Source organism: Oxyura jamaicensis, chromosome 1 (genome assembly GCF_011077185.1).
Source record: "Oxyura jamaicensis isolate SHBP4307 breed ruddy duck chromosome 1, BPBGC_Ojam_1.0, whole genome shotgun sequence".
NCBI lineage: Eukaryota > Metazoa > Chordata > Aves > Anseriformes > Anatidae > Oxyura > Oxyura jamaicensis.
Genome location: NC_048893.1, coordinates 107,462,507 through 107,487,308, shown reverse-complemented (window position 1 = coordinate 107,487,308; position 24,802 = coordinate 107,462,507). Strand labels below are relative to the sequence as shown.

Below are 24,802 nucleotides of genomic sequence, written 5' to 3'. Positions count from 1 at the left end.
GTTACAGTTCCTAATCTGCTCAGATTTCAGAAAGCTGCAGACAACTCCACATTTTCAGTTGGATTATAACTGCTTTTGAGTCTAAAAGTTGTGCACTACAACTGCTTTTGAGTCTAAAAGTTGTGCACTACATCAGACTTCTTTTAGGAAAGACAAATCATCTTTCATTCTTAAGAGAGGAATAGTCAATATGCGTGTCACCCCAGATGTCATGATCCACTCTTCACCTCTTTAATTCAGCATATGCTATTCCATAAACTTCCTTTAACTTTCAAAGTGTTACTGTTGAGTCCCAGTTTCTGGAAGGTTTAAAACAAACAAACACCCCACTCCCCCACCCCCCCCACCCCCTACTGCTACAGAAGAGACAGACACCCCAAAGGGGGAAGGCACTATGATGAGCTATCCTCCAAAACACTACAAAATAGAGAATCTACCTGAAGACCTGAAGGGAGGGACTTCATAAATAGTTCACCCGAGAGAAAAATACTTCAGTTGGCAGCTGCAGCTTTTTAAGCCTCAAAATCAAATAACCACAATGCACCAATTTGTAGGAAATTAAGCATCTTCAATTCTACTGCTTGTAGGACTACTTATTCTGATTAAAGGATCTGGGAGGTCATGAAAGGTGCCAGTGCAGCACCTTTCATGTCTAGGCTCTTCACAGCTACACAGCACATGAACATCTAAGCCACAAATATGTAACCAGGAGGCACGTAACAAAGGACAATAATAGAATTCTATTTGTTGCCTTATTCAGCTGCTGTTGTATTAACATATTTACTGGAGCATGAAGTCTTCTGACCACAAAACAGGTTTAGCAAAGGTAGAAATAGTGGAAACTGCCTCACATTGTTCCACTGTTGACATCCACTGGTGGAATGAAGGAAAATGCCAGCTTGAAGCCCCTTAATTCATCCTGAATGACCACTGCTAAGAGGCTGACTTCTGGTCTCAGAGGTTGATTAGGATAGTTTTTGAATTCAGGTGAACAATTTTGTGCATGTACCTGCTGTTCCCAAGGAGCAAAATATTTCTAATTCGGCTAGTACCACAGATTGTATAGATATATAGAAATGCATTCAAATAGTGTTTGAGTGTTTCTCTTCCATAGATTGTTTCTCTTCCATACATAGTTACGAGCTATATTCCTTCTTTCACCATATGCTACACCAATCACAGAAACTTCATGCAGCATTTGGAAGAATGATAGTTTGTCCTTATTTTTCCAAGAAGCCTCAGAGATCCACACTTAGGTAATCCTTCTTGAGTAATGCAACACTTCTTGAAGTCACCCTCAATGTGAATATAAAAATAAAAAATCATTTGAAGAAGAAAGTTAGCAGTAACTGTTATTGCTTGGGGTTGTTTTTTTGCTAAAAGCTTTCACTGCTCACTTTCTTCCCTCTCTCAAAATTCCTTTGTCGGGTTTCTAGTGGAAATAGTCCAGTAGGGTGTGAATATAGGGTGTGAACAAAAAAATTAAAATAATAATAATAATAATAAAATAAAAAATAAAAATAATAATAAAAAACCACCTCCCTCCAGCTTAGGCTCTTTGGATGTGAACACCTAAAATGTGAATGTGCATAGAGATGATGCACAGAAAAAGTTTACCAATATTGTCAAGTTACCTACACCAAACTGAGGATTCATTATGCTTTTCAGTAAAACATATAAAGTTACACTGGAAAAAAAATCCCTAAAACTCTAAAGGGGACTTGTACCAGATGAACCAAAACATTATGTGATAAAGTGCCCTAATACTGTCAGTGAAGGTTTTAAGAGACGTCTGTAAAACAGAGGGCCCAAAGCTATGACAGCTCAGCGTCCTTTGTGTTCTCAGTCCATCCTAAGGACCAAGGGCCTAACTGTTGTGCTGTACAGTGACTGCTGGGCAGAGGGAATAAGGTCACAAAATATTATTTAAAACCCACATGCTTAGAACAGGATTTTACAAGGAGAATATACAGCAGTAAATACTTTGTGGGTGTTACTCACTTTCTTTCTTCCAGCAGAGCAATTTCTTTCTTCACCTCATGGTACTCTTCTGCTATTTTGCAGTGCTGTTTGTACACCTGCATAGATTCTGTAGAGTCATGACAAGGAGGCAGAGGCTTTATGAACAGAAGAAGAAAAAAACATATATATGTATACTGTTTTTCAATTAAACATTCAAAATAAACACGTACTTCAAAATATTTTGAAAGATACAATCCTTATTTTCATCCCTATGAGGGTACTTTGAGAAAAAGCTTTTGGCCCTAGCTGCAGTGTTGAAAATACTCCTAGCGATGGCCTTTCACAGATGGGAAAACAAAATAAAATAACAAAACAAAACACTTTTCTGCATAAAATCATGCATAAGCTTTCAAACCTTGTTAGGATTTTCAGAACTTTCCTTTACACTTTTACAAAGTATCACTAAAGACTGTTCAAAGAAAGATTTCTCCTTACCTCCCCCTTTTTCAGCTATAGAGATATCAGAATGCTGAAGTTGATGCGTTGTTCATACCCACAAAATATGTGAGCGTGTTTTCCCTGCAGAAACTACAGCACTGAACAGAAGGGTAATTTGAGTGTGAACTAGCTTGTATTCTCCAGTTCTGCAACTTTAGAAGAAAATATATGGAAAGCTATTGACTAAACACTCTTATTCACAGACGCAAGGCTTCCTCCAGCTTATCACTAAAACGGACAGGACCATGAATTGAGACACCAGGGCTAATTCTGCTGAACTCAATAGGAGTTTCACAGCTCACTCTGGCAAAGCCAAGATTTCAGTGTTTTGTAATCCAGCAATGCCTCAGTCTCTAAGTAGTCTGCTCAAGATAGCATCCAGTTTCTCCGCATCACTATTTCCTGTGTTTTGAATTTCCATGCGAGGTACATGTGAGATTGAGAGTAGAAGGTAACAGCATTTAAAAAGAAAAATAAAAAAGATCAGATTAAAAACACACAGTGATAGTAAAGGCCTCCTAACCTGAATACCCACATTATTATATATATATATATATTTTTTTTCCACTGCACACTGGAGTTAATAAGTATGGCCAATAAAACCAGTCTATCCTGGGTCTCCTCATATGAATTTCAACTAAAATCTTGAAAATACAGTGTGGTTAAATGTCAGTGCTTTTTCTTCCTTAAAAAGAACACAACTTAATTTGGGCCTCAGGCTTGACTGTCGCATTTTGGCCATAACACTTACAGGAAGTGTAGTATTTTTAAGTTATTAGCCATGAATCAATTGACTGTAAATGAACTCCAAATAGCATGCTTGAGCCACCTGTTTGAAGCAAAAGGAAGCACTTAAAATAGTTCCTTTACTGTCCAGTTAAAGAAATACAATTGCTTTTCACAATGTAAGTAGATTTTTATTTCTTGTTTTCCTACTTTGACTCTTATTTGTAGCATAATATTCCTTCAAGTGCATTGTTAGAGAAATAAAAGCACAAGTCTTCAGACATTTCCTATTTATGATCTTCTAATCTTTCGTTTTAGCTACACTGGAAATTTAGATTTTATCAAGCATATTCACAGACAAAGATTTAAAATGTTTTTATCCTAGAGGCAGGGTAAGTTGGCGTCAGATGTACACTAGTCCATAGATGTGACTAATGTATGGACCTCTGCAAGTATTTGTAGATGGTATGCAGTTCCTCATCGAAATTTTAAAACGGATACTCATTTTCCATGTTAAAAATGTAAAAAATGCTGTAGCAGAATTGTTCCATGGCATAGCTCTGAGCTCAGAGAATTTGGGACCCCAGGGAAAGTGCAGTCCATTACTTGATTAATCTGGGCTTTTAATTGCATTTCGATGTGGATGAGCAACAGCACCATTCATACAGTCACCTAAATAATAAGCACAAATTTAACAAGACAGAATATAGAAGTCTTAGTGCTCTAATCCAAGAATGCAAGGGTGAGCCAAAGTAGCATCTCTGGTATCTACCAGAGATCAGCAAACAACAAATGCATCATAATAAAACAATTTTAAACAGTTCCCAGGGGGAAAGTCCCCAAACACTGATATTTCTATAAAAAAAACTTGCTTTTGCTTCCAACTTAGTTTCTGCAAATCTAGCTGGTTGAAACCAGTTTAAAAATTAAAGCAGCATTCAGTTTCTATATTCCAGCTTCCCACTCAAAAGATATATTTAGAGAGCTAAAAATTATCTAGTCATGCTGAGACTTAGTATCTAATTCCCACTTAGAACCAGTTGCTGACTTTCAAACCCCTTCCTACCATTGTTTTCTCTTCAGCGTCATTTTTTCTTGCATTGATATTTTATCACTCAAAATAAGCTGACAACAAAATATACAATCAGATATTAGTATTCTGCTCATACTATTCTCCTTCAATCTTGACAGATGCTATTAAGCACTAAATCAAGAACCTTTTTAATTGTGAAAAGCTACCTATTTAATGCATAAAAGTTAAGCTAGAATGTAAACATTACTGTAAAAATGTACATTTGATTATGTTTTTGTACAACTGGATATTTTGGTTTGCACTTTGTAAAACTGACATTTCTAAGAATGGTTTTGGTGATGGTGCCAACAGTTTCTATGAGTAATTTCTGGCCAGTAGTACATGAAACATAGACTTACGCATTCATTATTTAACGAACAGCTCTACTATAATCACAAAAGACATGGGTAGTTCTAACAGTCTAGCCAGATTTTTGCTCCCCACCAGAAAATATTAGCTAACTCATAAGCATAGGGAAATTATTTTAGTCATGTCTAAGAGCCTACTTTTTCACAAAAACAAGATTACAGAGAATTAATAATGCATCTATTCCCATCAAGAGAAGCATTTTCAGAAGATGGCAGGGCAAACTCCTGAAAAACAAGTGCTGAAAGAGGCAAAGCTAACACTTCAGTAACTCTGAATTAGCAGATATTTACAGTGTTGACACATTGCCACAGAAAACAATAACAGCACAGTAGCAGTTACTGGACTAGCCCATACTCATCTAAACAGTACTGAGAGGAGCCTACAAAATCAGTGAATCCAGATCCCTGATATCAGGAGTAAATTCTGTAATCCACAGGCTTGTCATGTTCTTAGAAATATTGAAGTCCCCTGCCCCAGGTAGAAGACTGGCCCAGAGCCTCACAAAGGATTAGATTTATTTATTTATTTATTTATTTATTTATTTATTTATTTATTTATGTCCTTTCCAGTTCAGTTTTGTGGGAATTTACATAATTTTTATTGTGCCAGCACTAGCTTTCATTCAAATGTTGGTTGTCTTTCTTGCCTGCTTTACCCCTGGGATGCGCAGAGGTAGAGGGCCCTCATGCAGCCAAGCTGTGTTCCTCTAATCCCTCCCAAATTAAGCTTCCTTTTCTTATTTTATCCCAGCAGTCTTCCTTTGCTGCCCGGTCCACCTGGCAGGCCTTTTTTTGGACACCTGTGTGAGGCCACATGAACCATTTCAGTCGCTACCCTGACAGCAGCCCTCTGGCAACTCGCCTGTGGCAGAGAGGCACTAGAATTCCCAGTAGAAAGCACTGCTCATCCATGAAGTCTGTGTGCTCTTTTTTGGTAAGAGTTCACTAGTTTCCATAGGTGACAAATCATGATAGGCCTTAATAAAGATCAAATTACAGTACGTGTTTGTTTTTTTTTTTTTCATTCAGAATCCAAAGCCATACTATAGTTTCTCCTTTGTACAGCCTGAGCTGGTTACTTCATGAAGTATCTTGTCCATCTGTGATTAATATATATAAAAGCATACCTGCTATATAAGCAAAAAAAAAGACCTTGCCAAAGAAAGTTATATTTAATGGTAGCAGTTGCTACTTTTAATCCTGCTTATTTCAGGCTTCAGTGTCATCCACCCTCATTTTGCTCGGCTGTCAAAAAAATGTGCACACAGCATCTCTGATTCTGTTCACAAGGCTAATACAAAAGCCACAGCTTTCAGTGATCCTAGTGTCTATCCGGCTATCCCTAATTTTCAGCAAAGTCCTAGTATTTTCCTAGTATTTTGTGAAATAACTCACTGTGACCTTGACAAGCTTTCTACAGACCCCAGCAAGTAGACATTAAGAGATCCTGTTATAGGCTATTCTGTTACTGCACATACATATGTACACCTGTACAGGATATCTGCACTGTCTATTTAGATTTTAATTTCAAATCCAGATATGGAGATGTTGAAAGATGGTATGCAAAGGCAGTTCGTCAAGATGTAGAAAGAGCCTGAGCTTTCTGCTTGTTTAGGACAGGCTGGAGGAGCTGTTCTAATTACAGTCTTTGCTGGGGGACACAAAATGACAATTTTCAGTTTCTATTTTACTGTTGCTGTTTTTCTTCTTGCTTTACTCACTTGACAAAGCGTATTTTGCCGTGCCATATGAGTATCAGCATTCCACATCCACAGAAGTTCACAACCAACAGTAACTCTTGTGTAGTCAATCGTGTCACCCCAGTGTCCAAAAACTTTTAAAGAGTTTATTTATTTATTTATTTATTTATTGTTTGCGTTTACTTTTTCGTTCTAGGCACTTTGAAAAAAATTCAAAACCTGCTTCTGAAAAGGTCAAAGTTTAAAGAAAAAAAATGTGTCCTGCATTTTTGCTGTCTGAGCATGTGGACTCATCTAGAAGGCAATCTCTAGCCCAGGTTTAGACTGGTTTCTCACTTTTTGTAGATTTGGTAAACCAAACCCTGCTAAAACTTTCTGGAAAAACAGAAAAACAGAAGCTCCACTGACAATGTTTTCCATGTAGTCCATGCTCATTACATGGCCTGTGTACTCTTCCATGATGGAAGGAACTGCATTATACGAAGCAAAAATGATAGCTGCACATTGCTGGATGGAGGCAACAGAGTTTTGCTCTCCTTGCAGGAGAGATTTTCCATTCTTTTCCCACCTCAGTATGATGCTCGACTTTGTCGATATCTGTCTTACATAATCTAAGATCGTAGTTATCACAGCAGCATTACGGGAGACTTAGCAAGTTCATAGGCAGTCAAATCTAATTATAGAGTACCAAGGTACTCTAGGAAGTCTCCTGAAATTTAATACATTTACTACTGAGCATACTTTTTAAAAATGCTGGATATTTTTTAACTTTCTAAAATAATTTGTATGTGTCAACCAATGGTCTTGTCAGTCAGCAGAAGCAATAGTTGCACTATTCAAGTTGCAGAGTAAATGATGCTTCTGCTAAATGCCTGTCACATACAAACTGCCCCTTTCATAATATTTTCATTGTTTCTTTTGTATAGATGTTTCCCAGTAAAGCATGAAAAACAAGCATGAAAAACTTCCCCTTGACTTAAGCTATTATAAATGGTTGGAGTCACTGCATCAATTTTACAGTCATCCAGCTCCACTGATTTCAGGAGATTCATAATACAAAATATGATATAAATGCCTCTCTCAAGCTCATGATTTCATGAAAAGAGAGGATAAAGAATTACAGAGTGCCCTCTGTACCTGTATGTGACGTGTGTTCTTCCCTATTCCCTATTCCAAACTCCTAGCTGGAAGAAGAGGGAGATGAACTGAGCAAATCACAGGAAATGCTGGAGCAGGACAGACAGCATGCAGGGCTTAGATGGGGGTACTTAACACTAGGCACCTTTCATCTATATTCAGTGACTTAAACAACAATGTCTTAGATGCTGATGTATGTATCTAAATATAGACAATAACTACTAGCAGAATGCCTGTCAGATGCCACCACCACTATGCAGCTAATCGAGGAAGCACCTTCCAAGGCCCGGTCCAACTTTGACACATGGCAAAGGTTAACGTTTCCCAGTGCCATACTGACAAACGTAGGAGCCTACCCTCTCTTCACTACCACTACATCACTTGCACAAGCGTGGGGGGGAACATGACACTGAAGCCCAAATAGGCAAAGTGTTGCTCTTCAGTAGAAATATAATAAATTCCAATACTGCAAACAAAAGAAACAAAAATTAAGAACTTATTAATACAAGCTTTGTTTCAGTTAAGCATCTCAGCAACCTCTTTTTATTTATTTATTTTATATATAAATAATAAAGCTCCAAAAGAAACCAGACTTGTTCTGTATGTAGGCTAAACTCCTCTGTTTTCATTTATAGGGTTTTTGTGTCTGGCTGACCATGCTATAAATACATTTAAAAGCATCAGTATTTTATTTAAAGAAACAAACTATAAATGAAAGGTAGGTGTCTATACAATACATATGTAATACTTTTTTTTTTTAAGGCTTAAAAAACAAGAACAAAACTTTCATGTTAGAGAATTGATATTATTTTCTTATAAATTACTCCTTGGAACTTTTTCCTATTCGTGGAAAATGTAACACTCAAAAAGGTATTTGGACAAGACAACATTTTTGGTCAGAATGTACCTAGGAACACTAGGGAGATCACTGTTATTCTTCAGATAGCAGCTCTGACTTTCAACTAGGTTTGTCCTCTATTAAGAGTGCTTATAGAGCATTAAGTATTTGCAGTTAACCTCCTAGAAATACCTTTTCTCCAGCCAATCCTTCCTCTACCTTGCAAAGCTGGCACCGGTGCTTGGACAGCAGGCTTTATTACCCTGCCAGGGGGCGGCTGCATTGAACTTTGCCGTGCCATCGGACACCAGTGCCCGGAGAGGAGGTATGGTAGGATTGTGGGAGGAAAACTGGGAACACAAGGTAATTCTGCTCAAACAGCCAAGTTGTCTGCCAGGGCCTAACATAGAAGGACAAGGGCTTGAAGCCCAAAACAGAGGTGCAAATTGCTTGGTACTCAGGCTGTGGTCTGCTGCCTGCATGCATAAAATACTAAGGCACTGATTTTCCAAGTGGCTTAGGGAACTTACATATCTTTCAAACTGCTTTCAAAATCCAGCCTGAAGATCTGCTAACTTAGGCTCTTCTTTTACAGGTTTCAAAATATTGCCCGTTTTCAAATGTAGAAAGTTAGTTGTTACCTGATGTGGTTTCTTTTAAGAGACTCTTTAGACACCTACCTTGCATTTATAGTTCATTTCTTTAAATAAAACACTGATGCTTTTGACTGTATTTATGTCATGGTGATGAAAATCTTGTAGCTGGCTGTTGATGTGATGTTTTTATTATGAAAATATGTACCAGCATTCTTACAAATTCAAGTATTTCAGGCTGCTATGCCACAGTTGATTAAAGGGTTTGCTTACATGACACCTCATGCTGCTTTATACTAGCTAACTCTGGGATACAGAGAAGCTTGGATGGAGTGACAAGGGACACCACCATTCAATACTTCTGCAGGTCCTGGTGAAGTCCATGTTGCTGTAGTTTGCTTCTGAAATATGGGAGCTACCTCTCTCAAAGCCAGTATGGTTACATTAATTGCAACCACCTACTATACAGGGCTGACACACCCTTAGTAATTTGGATTACAGTAATTTAAAACTGTAATTAATAAGAAATTGTAACTAGGTAAATTGTAACTTTATTACAGTACAATTAGTTCAAAGCTTTAAAGCAGTTTAAACACAATATAATTACATTAAATGTTCATAACTTTAAGCCGTGATCCAGATTGATGAAAGCAAGGAAATTCAAGTATTCATTGTTACAGCTGAATGCACTGCTACCTCTACACCAGCTGAGAGCCCCATGTTGACTTAACTTTCCCTAGCTGAGCATAAAGACATCTAAATATAAGTATGCATGTGAGCTTGAAAAGCTAAAGGATGAAGCAGCAACACTGACTTTATACTTTCAAGTGCTTGAGTAAGATAATCCACATAAGTTATCCTTTGAAATACCTCAGTATTACCAAGAAATTTTGGAAGGATAATAAAAAGAGCATTATCTGAATCAAAGCCTTTGATTGTTTATTTGAATTTGTTGTCATCCTGCGATGATGAGAGTAAAGGAAGGTTCTCTAGAAAAAAAAAGTAAATGTTAGGTACTTAACAGGCCAAGAGGGTGTACTTTGTGTAACTGCTCTAGTCCTTACTTAGAAAACTTTTACTGAGGGGCTATTATTTATCCAACAGATTTGAATGCTTCCAGAGGAGCAATTTCAATCTATCACAAAATTACAAGCTTAGAGCACATTATACGTTCCAGAAATGGGTCATAAGTCTTAACAACAAATCATCACTTGGCCTGTAAAGTACCTACATCTAACACTAGCAATCTTGTTTTTATGCACCGACAGTAATGACAATCATACTTTGCTCTTTTAGAGCAGTCTTTACTCACTGATCTCAATGCTCTTTAAAAAGGAAGGTAAAAATTATTAACCTCATTTCACAGATCAACAGAGGGATGAGGCAACTTCTCCCAGATCACACAGTGTGTCACTGACAGAGTTGGTAAAAGAATGCAGGTTACTGACGTTCATTCACTTCGGTGCTTCGGCCGCAACACAATATTGCTTTTCTCAAATTGAATCCTTCTGAGGGAAGAAAACATCAGTCCTCTCTGCTGCACCCGAAGAGCAGTGGAATAAAGAGGCCAGCATATTGCCCTGCTCTTTTCAGCCCTGATCTTAAATTGCTATTCATTCCTTTAATCCTTCCTAGCTATGCCTAGGGAACCTGTCTCTATTCTCAGGATTACAGGGACAGAGCAAGAGGAGTCTCTGCCATCCTCCATTCCTTCCTCAGCCATCCTTTTGATGAGAACAGCAGGAGAGAAAGTGAAGTCCATTAAGTCAGCAGCCCTCCAGAGCTGTCCCACTCGCTGATGGAGACAGGAAGGATGACATCATTGGACACCACGGCCCGCTAATGCCTTTCTCAGTTTACACTCAGGAAACAACTGCCTTCATATTGAAATATCAGAGGAAGTCTAAATGCTCCTGGGAAACAGATGATCTGAAGTAGCTTACAAAGGCCAACAAACACTCCAGAACCGCCACAGAGGAAAGGGAAATAATCCCTGGATACAGAACTGGCTCTGTGCCTGGACAACCATGGACTTGCCGTCAACTTGCTGCTGGATCGCCCAGTGTATCAGGGCTCTGCTGTGCTATGCTGCCATCACAAGTCAGAGTGGTCACAAAAGGGTTCACCTCTGTTCTCTGGTACTGTCTGCAGGCATCTGCTAGGGCAGCACGCGAAGGTTGCTGGCTGCGCAGCATGAACCAGAGTAATTCTGAGAAGTTGGTCTTGATGACTGGCTTTTGTTACCCGAGATTAGAGATAGGATGGCACTGCATACCTTGGCATTCCCTTGGGATGCTTCAGAGAGAGCTGACCATACCAACCTTAGCACAGCCTGTAGGCATAAGAATGTAATACCTGGCTCATTCCTGCTCCCATCAAAACCACAAGAACTCCCTTCATTGCAGTGGAGTAGTACATGCTGTGTTTTGCACAGGGATTGTAAAAAAAATAAAATATATGAGATTATTCAAATAGTCATTTCCCTGCAATTGGATTAAAAATGTCAAATCACTTTTTTTCTGCAGATCTTAAAAAGACAATGTTTTCTGCTATGGAAATATACACAGCCTCATTAAATGTTAATAGGTTAGAGAAGCACCACTGAAAACTTTCATCTTAGTGTAACATCCAAAGCCTTTTAACAAAACAAATCTAGTCAACATGAAGTAGAACTGCAGTCAAAAAATAATAATAAATAAATTACCTGCAGCTGCTGATCTAGTTCTGGAAATGCCAAAGGGAAGGAGTTTTCAGCTGCATCATCATCTAAAAGGTACACATTACATTAAAAGCCAGTATCTACCTCAAAAGGGCATTTCAAATGATCTGTTCAATGTAGTTCTAAATCGCATATACTCACAATAATATCAGGATTAGGCAAACACTTCCATATAGGCTTATCTTTCTACACTTGAAATATCTTAACAGACTCATTGAAAATAAAAATGGGTGGGAAATAAAATGTTTAGGTGCTGTGAAAGCAGAAATCCTTTATTATTATTATTATTATTATTGCAGTGATTAAGAAACAAAACAAAAGCAGTTACAGAAGTAGTACATGTACTGATTTAATAAAAACAATAAATTCAAGCAATCTTTCTCCCTCAGATATCCATTACAATGCAAAATAAAGACCCCTCCACAGACAGCATCCTTACCATAAAAGAGTTCATGACTGGAATGAAAGGGAAAGATATCTTAGACATCACAGTACAATGACTTACCAAGGCTAAACCAACAATAATAGAAACCTTTCCTCCCACTATCCAAAGGCAGCCACAAGAACATGCAAACCAGACTAGCAACCCTGTAACTGGAAGACCATTACCTACACAGACATGATTAGAGCATCAAAGCACCACAAACTTCTCCATACTGCAAGGAAATGCCTTTACTCTAACCTGTAGATAACACTCCTTCTGTACTAGAGTTAGTTCATTCATGACAACGAGCCAAACTGTGTTTTCATTTATTTCTTTATTTTTAGTACAGGCTTCCAGCAAAGGTGGGACAGAGTGTGCCAGTTGCGTCAGTGTTGTGGTGTGGACACCTGCCCACTAGTAGCTGGACTGAGATCAGAAATATGAATCATACTCGGTAGCGTCACAGCTCGCCACTGCAATATTTCTTTCTCAGTGACTTTCACACTATCAGTTTTGCATTGGATTGTGATGACTGTTTATGTATCTTACTACAGGTTACGGGAGGTGAAGAGAAGGTTACTATTAGCTAGCTTACAGAGTTATTTGTAATGTGTCAAAATTAAACAAGGATGGCCCTCACAGGAGAAAATTGCTACCATAGGTCAGATCTCACAAACTGCTCTATGCCGGCTGACCTGTACACTACAACAAAACCCAAACAGGATTAAAAGAACCACGTGTCAAAGCAGGATTCGGTACGCTCTTAAAGTGTACAGGCTAGGATTTAAATTATTTGACAAGCATTTGTGTTCTCTTTATCCTGCCATACAGCAAAGTAGGTTAGGGCAAACAAGTAAACTAACCCACTTTATCCTACAAAGAACAAACATACTGGCTATCAGACGGTCAGAACTTCACTTTAACTAGCAGAGCCAGAGCTGGACACCACTAGGAAGGCATGCCCAGAGGGGGAAAAATACAATAATACAGAAGGCAAAAGCAAAAGTTTTTGAACTTCTGCAGAAAACAAAGTAAGGAGGCATATTTTTATGGGGCAGGGGTCTTGCACATGATGTCATACTCTACCACACAACTTCATTTTGTACACCATGTCCCATACATGCCTATTCTGGAAAATATTTAAATTGCTTTAATTGTAGAGTCCTATCTCATTGACATGCAAGTGTTTACCTTTAATTTGCAGTTGCTTTCTTGTACAATATTTAAAAATAGACTAATATTCTAAAAGAAGAAAGATGAATCATTGAGCAAGGCCAAAAGGAAGGACGGAATAGGACTCAGTCAGACTAGGGGTACAGCTGCTCTACAAATATTTGGCTGAATAGTTGTTAAATATTCTGACAGAGATATTGGACCAGAGTAGTGGACAGCAGTTAAGCTGCTATTTGTTTTGACAATTCCAGCACTACAACCATTTGTACAGTAGCATAAAGGAGGGAACTTAGACAAAATTTTAACTTAAGGAAAATCAAAGCAAAAGCAACCCCAGAAGCGTTTAAAGAAACAACAGCCAAAAACTACTTTTTCACTGAATCAGATATTAATAAGAAAAATAGTTGCAGAATATTAGAGAAAAAATGGATTATCCTCAGAAAAGAACCAGAAAAAAAAGTTGGAAATACTTTTAAAAGGATGGAATACAGAGAGAAATTACTACAGAGGAAATCCTTTCAATAAGCAGATGTTCCCTGCTTATTTTCTGAACTCAAGTGACTGAGTCAATGGTACTAAAAATAGAACATATTGGTATCCTAACCATTATGGCATACCATAGTACATTTTATAATGGGCCTGCCCTAGCATCTATTGAACAGCTGCTAGGTTTTTTTTTAGTTATGCTAGTTTAAGACTTGTTTAAATCATCCTCACGATGATGTTCAGCACATCAGATAAGCTGGGGTCTTCAGTAGCTTGAAATTTTTCTGAGTTCCTAATTCTCTTGGGCTCCTTTGAAATTTTCAGCTTAAGTATTCACCCCACAAAGAACTAACGGAAACCTCCGCAGCTAGCTGCAAGCTTGTTTTCCACAAAAACAACAACAAAAACCTTCCCCAGAGCTTTCATTGAAATAAATTACTGCTTCAGGATGGTCTGTACTGCACTGTTGTCAAAGTAACAACCACAAAAATAACAACAAAAATCACTTGGTAAAAATTAAACACATTTAGATTTCACAGAAGGGAAAAGCTAATGACAGCAATTATTTAAGTCCAAAGACTCTTAGGAGGATGCTTGCAGAAAATCAAGAGGAAAGAAACTCTCGTATTTTATTGCAAAAGAATCACTAGTGCCCCTAATGTTACACAGGGGATCAGGCTAAATCACATTGGCTTCTAGCTTTAAACACTTATGACTCTGAAAATCAAAAACAGTGAAAATGTCCCAAGTGTCAAAGGAAATATTCTGAAGATCAAAACACACTCATAACTACCTCCTTATCTACACGTATTTGTTCTTTTCTATTCTATATCTCCTTTACTAGACAATTCCGAAATAGCTCTTTCTCCTTTCCTTAGTTTTTATCAGTATTTAATGAATGCCTAGTTATAAGGTACCATTGATATGATCAAGGATACTCCTTCTAATAGAGTTAGCGGCTTTTTTGTGCCACAACAGCCTGAAAATAATTAGGCTGATTCTTCACCAGACATCTCGCCCCTGCAGTCATTATTTCACTCCTCCCTTCCTGGTTGCTCATAAAGAAAATGGATTTATAATGAAAGCCGGTTGTTGAGAATATATTTTGTGGAAAAAAAAAAAAAAAAAGATCATGGACAGCAATTTGCTGTATCTGAAAATGAGTCAAGATTCTGGTCAAAAAAATCCAAGAAAGAACGAAAAATGTGCATGAGAATTTTACAGCCATCTCAGTAAACTCGACAGCACTAACCTGTGATGTGAAGGAGTCAGATGAGACATCACAGTCTAAGTGAAAATACCTGATGCATGATTTCTAAATGAGTAGCACTTCCTGATTGCCCACGGATCCTGAAACTAATTTTGAAGGCCTATATTTAAAAGTGTACTAAAGGTAAAGACCTGTACTCCAATTACAAGATGAACTCTCTGCACATACAGTTGACCTTTTTATAACCAAAGACTCTGTTCATACATATGGAATAGTTTGACTTTCATGTTTGGTTCATCAGGTTCATACATTCTGTGCTTGTTGCTGAAAACTCTCTTCATAATGCAGAGCATGAGAGACAAAATCTCCGGGGAATTTACTTCTTCCTTTTGCTTTCCATTCCGTTGGGCTGAGACAAAGCATCCTTCTGTTTCAAAGCCAGCTCTCTGACCATTCCTGTAAGAAAGCTAACATAACGAAAGAACAAGGTCCCTATGCTGCCCAGCCAACACACCTTCCTGCTGAAATGGCGGGGTGGGCAGTGGTATGTGGGCACAGCAAGGCTAAGCCACTCAACCTTTGCTGTCCAGCTGAGCTCTTTTCTCTCTGCTGATAGCACCTATTAAGCCAAATGTGATGATGGGCTTATAACGTGTGATACAGAGGTTCACTCAAGCAATCTGATTTAGAAAGCTGAACTATAATGAGATGGACTGTCTTCACAAAAAAAAAAAAAAAAAAAAAAAAAAAAGACTTATTACTTATTAGTGATCTCCAGATGCATTCTGTCCCCTGATACATACTAATACTGCACATTTACGGATGTATCACGCTTTCTGGAAATCTTCACTTAATCATGTTCTGGACTGACAGAGATTCCAATACCACAGACCTCCACGATGCAGACAAACAAACAAAATCCCTGACACTTTGTTGTCTGACTGGCAAAATGTCTGGTACAGTGGAGGGTAACACTCCAGTCTTTCCCTATACTTCTGCTCCATTTAGCTGAACTGTGGGCTACAGGCAAGAGTTGATGAATACATACTTTAAGAACAACATCTGATTTATTTGCAATATAAACTCACAAATTACAGTTTCTCCAGAGTCTTTGCAAAGATAGAAATAGAACATAAAAATTTATATGTGTTAAAAGCACATTAAGGTAGCTAAATCAAGCACTCAAAAATTAGGAAATGCCAATCACAACTCTGCTTCCTTGAGTAACTGAGTTATGATCCAGTCTTTAATTATACAATCAGATACTATTTTTCTCTTCTACATGCGTGGGCAAGTGTATTCAGATCTCTTCCTCCTAAATTAAAGAATTAAATTGGTAACATAAGTAGGCTGTTATCCTGTAAGTGGATCAGCCCTTGCACAGGAAAGCTGCTCAAACTCTACTGCAAGCACTGCAAGTGACCACAGGACACCACTGGGAAGCTGTGTATGGGGGCCCAGCCTTGGCCCTTGGAGGGCAGAGAGGTCCAGCAGCTACAGCGCTGGTTACTGACAGATGAGCGTGGACCGATCGAGTTGATCCTGGAAGGCTGTGTGGCTAAGTGACTGGGACTTGGCACTGCTGCATGAAACTCCCTGGGTTCTATTCACAGCCCTGCCTGAAACGACCTTACGCAACCCCTCGGTTACCTCACTTGTAAAATAGTGGGGAATGGTCACTGCCTGACCCAGGAATAGGCTATGAAGGCTCACTCAATAATAAGAGTTGTAGACCTTCCCAAAATAGAAGCAGCCCATAACACAGGAGGTAAGAGCAAAACCCTCCTACTCAGTATACCTTCACCTAAGCCTAAAGTGTCCTATGAGGAATGTACAGCCGTTATCCCTTTTTAGGGTACCTCACTTAAGTTCCTGTCTAACTTCCCCAAAATACAACAGTACGTACTTCCTATCCTAATAAGGTCTGGCACTCAGGATTTATTAAACATGTGGTGTTGCAAAGACATGCACGACACTTAACCAAAAAGTGAATGCACTGTGATGTTCTCATGTTGTCCTGCTGTAAAAATATCTTATTTATAACACAGAAATGCCCCGAAGACCTCAAAGATGGGTCCATTATGCCAGCCTCTGGACAGACAGGCAAAGTGACAGCATGCTTCCCCTTCAGAAGCTAACAGCATGTCTTTAGATAAGAAGCAGCAAGTGGGGTGAGGTAAGTGAGTGATGATTCTTGTCATTTCCAAAGACCAAGTGACTTATTTGAAGGTTGGGTGCAGAGTTAGGAAACTAGCCTTATAATTTTTTGCCATATATTTTAGCAAACTCCATTAGTTTTCAATCAATACTTTTTCAGCTGGAAAGCCTCTGTTGCCATCACAGTTAAAATGAGTATGGAGTAGGGATTTGAAGCTTGCTATTGAAAAACAACCGTGGCAAAACAGTCCTGCATGATCAACTATATAAAACAAAAATTCTTTATGGATACTAGGAAAACAAAAGCATAAAGAAAAGTAAAGTAAGTCATTTACTATGCTTGCAGAAATACTACATTGTTCCGCTGTCTGTTTGTTTCATTAAAAGATGTGTGTTTTGCCGTTGTTATCAGTGATTTTTCCTGAGGGTGCTATCAGAGGTAGAATAATTTCAAAGGAAAGAAGTAACTAATAATTTCAAAACAAGTCACTGATCACCACTTGTTACAAGCAGAACTTTTCAGCCAGATTCAAGTTTTTTTGTTTTGTTTTGTTTTGTTTTTCTAGGAGAGAAAGTGTTGTTTACCTATAAAACTTAGATCTATTACACAAAATAAATCCAGTACTCTAATAAAGTTCCTGTTATAATTATTCTATCTTAATATGTTCAGTAAATAAGATTTAAATATATAAATTAGGACATGCTTAATTTCACTGGCTTAAATAAATTGATGCTGACAAACTACAAGGAACTTTCTATTTGGGAACACTTTTTTAAAATTTTGGAACGCCATATTCACTTTAGTTTCCAAGTGATATAAGATAGGCTGATATAGCATGTCTCAGATTCATCAATTTAAAACAGTACCTTAAGTCAAACTGGTGCAATATGGTGTGCAGACACACCCCAGGAAACCTATGTTTGATGCCAGCTTAGTGAACTTGAGTAAAAGAGCCAAAATAGACATCTATATATACAGGAATAAGAGATACACAATAAAACTGTCATCTTATATAGCACCCCTGCCAGCCACCATTCTTGAGACTTTTAAGGAACTGGTTAGCCTACTTTCACATTAAGCGCGCTGCACAAAGCTGGCTGGGATTTCAGTCATCATGTGTTGACTGACAAATAATATAACACAATTAAGTTATTTCTTGTATACTCAGGATAAGCCAGCTCCCCTCTTGTAGGTCAGTTAACACAAAGTAATCTCTTCTCAGGAGTTAAGAGCAGTTTCTCCTTTCACTGCTTCTCACACCCAGCACTTGGTTACAATCCTAGCCAGTGAGATAATCACCACCCAGAAGAAACATTCCATTTCCCCTTTTTATATCTAGTTATGCTGCAAGTTCCTCCGAGTAAGCAGTTGTACAGCCCCCGGAAGGATAATGCAGCATTACTTAGTGAAACCTATCACTGTGCCTTTCAAATGAGATAAAATTCAAGGAAAACTTTAAGTCACGCAGATTCCCTCACCACTTAGCCCTGGTGAAGGACTTCTCAGATATACCCTAGCAGTACAAAAACCTCACCTGATGCTTTACTGTCACACATAAAGCAAGTAACTCCTGTTTGAATTAAAAGCAAATTTGCTTGTCAAGGAGGGAAAAGAGGTATCTGTTATTTTTTTTTTAATATGACCTGCAGAAAAAGCGTATGTTATATACTTATTTATACTACCTTGATTCAACTATGGTTTGCTGGAAATCTGCAAACCTGATAAAAGTTTATTTGCTTTGCCTTCTTCTAAAATATAGCAAATATAATAACATTTATATGTTCAGGCTTACCACTAAGAGCAAGAGTGGAATTCATGTGATGTGGTAAAACAGGATGCCAATTTTGATCTCTTACTAGTGCAGAGGAAAATATGGCACTCACTTTACCAGTTTCATTTCAGTTTTATCAGTATTCACAGAAATTCTGGAACTACGGAAAAGTTTAACAAAATGTAACAGAAAAAGATTACCTTTCTGCAACTAAGATTCTTTTTATAAATGTTAAGAGAAGCTGAAATTATTAGCATGATAGAAAAGTAAAAAATAAAATATGATGCAATGTTAAGGAAGCTAGGCTTCCTGCCTTTCATGTCCTTCTTCTTCCAAGCTATTCACAACCTTGTTATTTCCTACTGCCGTCTCTTGTCACAAACCACTCTACCCTCTTTGATTTTCCCATGGTCTCAGCTTTCCCTGACTTGTTTTCACTGTCTCACATAAACATTCTTCTTCCACAATTCACAAGAGCGGTTCCCTTTCTTTTACATCTCTTTCCAAGACCTAGCTTTGCCATAATTGCTGTAAGAAATGTACCATGCTATTATATCTTCAGAGGTGAGAATGATTCATTATTACTTTTTATAATAAAAAAGCAATTACCAGCTTATTATAGTTTATGTAAAAAGGGCACAAAGACAGCCACATATATTTCTTTATATTCCTTCTCCCAGTCTTCCAGGATCACTCATCTTTATGACCTGCAAGTTACGTGCAATAATATACTTAAATGTTTGTTTTTAAGTCTCCTTGCATAATGGATGAGATTCTATTTCAGGCTTGTAGCTGTAAATTAATATTATACAATAAGAAGCTATTATTATTATTAGCTATGTATATTCTAAAATATTTTTAAATGAGAAAACGATATCCAAACTAAGACTCTATTCACACAAAGCTCAGGAAGAGACCTCACACATTATCCTACAACACATGTCATCCAATAAAGCAATCATCAGCACTGGGTTTCAGTTATCGTTATCAGAGATCCTTATATTTCACACCATCAGAACATCTCAATCCTTACTCCAGGCACTCACCTCTATCAACAACTCAGCCAATTTTTTTAAAGATGCTTCACAGCTTCTGATCTACTTTATTACACTCTGATTTTTACAGTGTGCCAACAGCTCTCTAGATCTTAATAATATTTAAGGTACAAAGTAATAATATTCATTTATTCCAAAGGCCAAAAGGGCCATGTGCATACAAGGCACATTTGGGGAAATTAATGCTCAGTCAGCAATTGCTGACAGGATAAGCATCAATGAAATTTCTGCTACTTTCTCATGAAGCATGACATGTGGGGCATCCGTTTCCTGAAACCTTTCAGCAAGCTGGGCACATGTGGCACTTTCCAACCTTCCTGCTGAAGGGAAAGTCTCTTCCTGTTCTAGCCTCATCCACAGTACAAAAAGTGTTTTTTCTTTTCTTGTTTGAAAACTCCCCCCCAAATCAAGCATACTTTAAATACAAACAATTTTGATAGCTAATTAAAATCTTTAGTATATTCCACAAACCACATGAAAAAAAAGTTAAGATCTAAAATGTCAGTCAAGTCATTTAATGAAATTGTTAGTGGAAACAGAAAAACTGATCATATCTGATTACTCAGGAAAAAAAAAAAGAAAAAAAAAAACACCCATTACACTGGACTTCATTTGGTATTGTAAACATGAGTAAAACAAGTAAAATTTAAAAGCAGTTATTTCCATGTGGTTTGATCTGTAAATTAAACTGTACCTGGGGTTTCATTCAGGCTGAAGGCAATTCGTACTGGCTTATCAGCAGGTACCCTGGCGGTGGTGATCATGTGGGCACTTGAGCCAATGCTTTTACTTGTTTGTTCCAGCTGAAATAATATAAACAATATATTTATTACAGAGCAAGTAACACCATTCAACAAATGAGTTTTACTGTTTTTCATGCATTCATAGCTGCCTTTCTCATTCTAGCTAAGCAACGTTTAGAATGAAAGTCAAGGGAGCGCCATTTCACTTTTCCATTTAAAAAGGATTTAAGTGAAATTCAGTGCACAGCCTGCCTTTCTTTTGCTATTTGTAGATTAGAAAGCACGATGGCAAAGGAAGCGTCCCCTCTCCTCACCTGCTTGCTCCCCGCCATTGCCCCTTCAGCAAGCCTTGACTCGTGGCAATGCTGCCTGGTTCTGAAGGTGAAGAAGGAAGAAGGGGTGGGGAGATGAGAGTAACATGACCCCAAGCCTGCCATGTGATTGGAAACGTGCACACCACTCCACATGGTGTCAACAAGGAGGCACCCATCCTCCTACCTTCCACCCATCCTCCTACCTTCCACCCATGCTCCCCCAGTCAAAGGGTGCCTGGTAGTTGCACACTCAATGGTCAGAAAGTTAGTGGCTCGCCAAACCTTGGTGGTGATTCCTCAGTGGAACTCTCTGCAGGTGCAGGGGTCTTTCTGCATGGGTTGCCTCCCGGATCTGGACCTGTGTCAGTCCTTGGTATTTCTTCTGAGACCACCAACTCCAAACAATGGTTTTAAGGAGATGAGACCCTGCCCATTAAGAAAACTGCTAATTCATTTCAAGCAGGGCACCGAAGAATTGTTGAGCAGCAACAAAAAAATTATTTACTACTGATCTGTAATGCTACCATTAAAACATCTCAGACCACTCAAAAGTTGTACGCAGAGTTCGTAGTGTTTAACCTTTTGAATGAATAGCTTTGATTGAACTCTATTAAATAGCTGAACGTAAACTTAATCTCCTTGTATACCTAGCACAAAGCTGCTAAAATTCACAGATATTAATTTTCTGATTAGCTCCATGTGGGGAGAACATGAAGTCAGTGGGACTTCACGCACGCCAAAGATCTGCCCATAAAGAAATTATTTTAGGACTGAAGACTATGCTATCCAGAGTGCATTGTACTCATACCAACTATGTGGACAAATATGAGAGTAGCGTTTAAATCACCATAAAAACTCCTCAGTCAATTAGAAACCAAATTCTTCAGAAAAATACAAACAAATTACTAAAAGTTGTACCACATATCACCAGATAACATGGCATTTAGCAAGTGAAGACACAAGCCAATTTCCTAAGCCAGTAATTGTGCAGTTTTTCAGTGAAGTAGCGATTGTAATGCACTGAAATCCCAACAACCCATTCCAATTTACACTTAATTATTTGGCAGTCTCAGAAAGTCAATAGAACAGAACAATATTACAGGATTACAATCTTCCTTGGTGATGCACAAGTGAATCAAATTCTTCCATGGCATCACTGCCTTGCAATCAGGGTAAGAGTATCCTATTTGCATTTGGCCCATTAATTTCAGCATTTCTTTTTATTTGCTTTGTCTGCCTTAATATTTAGCTAACAGAGTGACACAGGTACTCTGTAGCAATGCTATCAACCATTCATTCACTCTGATCAAATAAATTTTTATTTAAAATTCTTAATCTTGTCTAAAAGTAACAAATATTCTAAAATCATTGCTTTAAATAAATCTGATTTGGAGCTGTGAATTTCTCTTTCTACTGATACATGAAAGACATCAGGAATTATTCCCTATTCTGTACTAATCTTCAAGACACACAAAAAATTGAACTGATATCTTCTGGGCATAGAGAGATAAAGGTCAAATAACTGCTCCAGTGTATGTTTTAGGTCTCAGGGAAAGATCTCTGGAGTCGACTGAAATATCTGACTAAATAACTTTTACCTTCTTGGCATTATTGATCTCTTATTTTCCCCCAGATGCTCACTTTATGAGAAATATCTGAGACATCTCACTATTTTTAAAAATCAACAGAACTACTAATCCAAAATTATTTGATCATATTTCCTTTCCTTATCTCCCAAACAAGGTAAAGGGAAAAAATAATAATAATAATAAAAAAGATTTTAAATGATAAGAACATCCTTGAAACAAGGCTGTTCACCATTCTGCATCAGTTCTCCTGACACCTGCTATCACAAGTGGTTTTCCACATAACAGTATATGTCACAATTCATATCAAAGCCTAAGAAATGAAAATAAAGTATTCTGCTAGAGGATTTAAATTTGCCATAGCACATTGGCAGGAATAAATCTGTTGTCCTATCCCAGTCACATACTCTGTGGTCTTCAATATCTTTAAATTACCTCTCTTAACCACCTGCTATGTGAGGGCAAAACTAGTATTTGCATTTTATTCTAATTCACACACATACACAAAAAAGAAAAAAAATATATATTCATCTTTATCCACAGCCATTACCATGCTACCTGGTTTCTTATATTACATTTATACCTTCACTCAACTGTGTGCAGAATCCTCAAGCTCTTCATCACAAAAAGCAATCAGACAAGAAAGAGAGGGGTGGAAGCATTCTGTGTGCAAACAAGGCGATGCAGGAAACACACAGCCTGACTGCCCCCCATCCCACCTGCCTCCTCCACACATGATGAACAGGATCTCTGCAGACAGAGATGAGTGTGAGTGGGCAACCTGGAATTTAATGAGATTTAATGAGCAGCCCTCTAGATCGTGGCAATTGCCTATAGCACTGGCTGCTGCTGCTTCATAAAAAGCCTGTAGCAGAACTCAGATAATCTAAGTGTTGTTACAGCTCTATCAATTTAGTTCAGTTTTCACACCTGTTGCCTTACCTCACTTAGTGGAGTGTCTGCACTTGTATAATCCAGGGCCAGCCACTGCCTTGGCTTGTCGTTGCCTTTATGGAGTAAAGCTTCAATAAAAGAAAAGGCTGCACCTGCTGCATAGCAACAAACTGACAAGGTCTGAGAAGCTGAGACAGCTGTCAGGGCAACATGCTGCTACCTGCACTTCCCATAGGCTTTGCCGTCCCAAAAGATCACCCTTTTCCGCTTTTCTCCACAATTCCGTTTTCCTTCCTCTCCTTTCCAGAGGCGAGGGATTATGATGCTGTCATGCTTCAGGGTGGAAAAAATCCTTCTGTCACAGGCATTATTAAGCAGCAAACTGTGGCGAGCCCAAGATTTTTAATTCATTAGTCCTGGCAAACCTAAAATACAAACAGACTTGCTTCATAGGACAGGAATGTTTTCAGCATGACCCAATCAGTGTCTGTGTCTATTCCAGCAAACTGGCAAAGATAGCATGACTCCAGTCAGCAAAAATGTCTGTGGCTCCAATCAGCTTGGGGTGACATTGCCAACTTGGACCGGCTACAAGCGAACTATCAAATGATAGCAGCAACTATCAGAGCGAACAGCAAGGGATGGGCTTGGTGTTTTAGGCTCGGTTCATGCTGGCTTTGGTAAAGCGAGGCTCGTCTCGTAACAGGCGATAGAGAGGCAACGGGCAAATTTCAGAATGCATACGCTGTGAAAGCAGATGTATTTATAGATGAACTGATGAGGATGGTGATAACTGAAGCTGACTAATTCAGAGACTTCACTGAACTCAGAGATTTCCTAGCTAACTAGGTTTCCTGGTGTGATTTCTGACAGCATTTCTCAGCCTTGAAACCACAGGCAAGTAATTAATAGAGAAATCTTGACCTACCACAAAAGAGAACTTCTTCAGCTTGAACATTTATTTTCTGTAGCTGTATCTGGCACAAGTCCTGCATACGAGACTTTCTTTTTTGATTGACTGCTATCACAGAAACAAATGGAGAAAAATGGAAAACAATTTCAAAATGATTAGACAGTATCTTTATATTTATTGTTCTGTGATTGAAAAAGGGGTTCATCTTTTCTTTTTATATATATATATATATCAAAATATGTTTTGAAGATCTATTTGTTTTTAAATTCTGGATGGAAAAGTTTTATCTAGCCCAAATCTCCTGTACAGGGACACTGCTAGATTCTTCTGTTGGCTCAGCAGAGATAGACAGAGGTTGCAGGACAGATTGACAAGTAAAGGTTGTCTGAAGTCAAATTTTCATCCTCACCCTCTCACCCTTCCTCACCTTCTGGCCCCAGCCCAGGATTGGTCTGATCAGTG

General features: G+C 38.2%; 1 protein-coding gene across 11 annotated transcripts in view; it reads right to left on the bottom strand.

Annotated features, from left to right (window-relative positions):
- Positions 1 to 24,047, bottom strand: part of MAP3K7CL (MAP3K7 C-terminal like) — a 30,735-nt gene extending 6,688 nt beyond the window's left edge. Inside the window, exons 1-7 of one of the 11 annotated variants that reach the window (XM_035315566.1) lie at positions 23,648 to 23,925; positions 23,476 to 23,555; positions 21,151 to 21,373; positions 20,948 to 21,008; positions 20,585 to 20,693; positions 11,599 to 11,660; positions 2,002 to 2,117 (exon numbers count right to left, since the gene is read on the bottom strand). In XM_035315566.1, the coding sequence (XP_035171457.1) occupies positions 2,002 to 2,117; positions 11,599 to 11,660; positions 20,585 to 20,693; positions 20,948 to 21,008; positions 21,151 to 21,161 (359 nt within the window). In that variant the 5' untranslated portion in view covers positions 21,162 to 21,373; positions 23,476 to 23,555; positions 23,648 to 23,925. Of the gene's footprint in view, positions 1 to 2,001; positions 2,118 to 2,457; positions 2,480 to 8,370; positions 8,514 to 9,810; positions 11,314 to 11,598; positions 11,661 to 12,222; positions 12,300 to 20,584; positions 20,694 to 20,947; positions 21,009 to 21,150; positions 21,374 to 23,475 lie in introns of those variants that run through there. The other 10 variants (XR_004747631.1, XM_035315570.1, XM_035315567.1 and 7 more) reach the window with 10 other exon arrangements.
- Between the last annotated feature and the right edge of the window lie 755 nt (positions 24,048 to 24,802).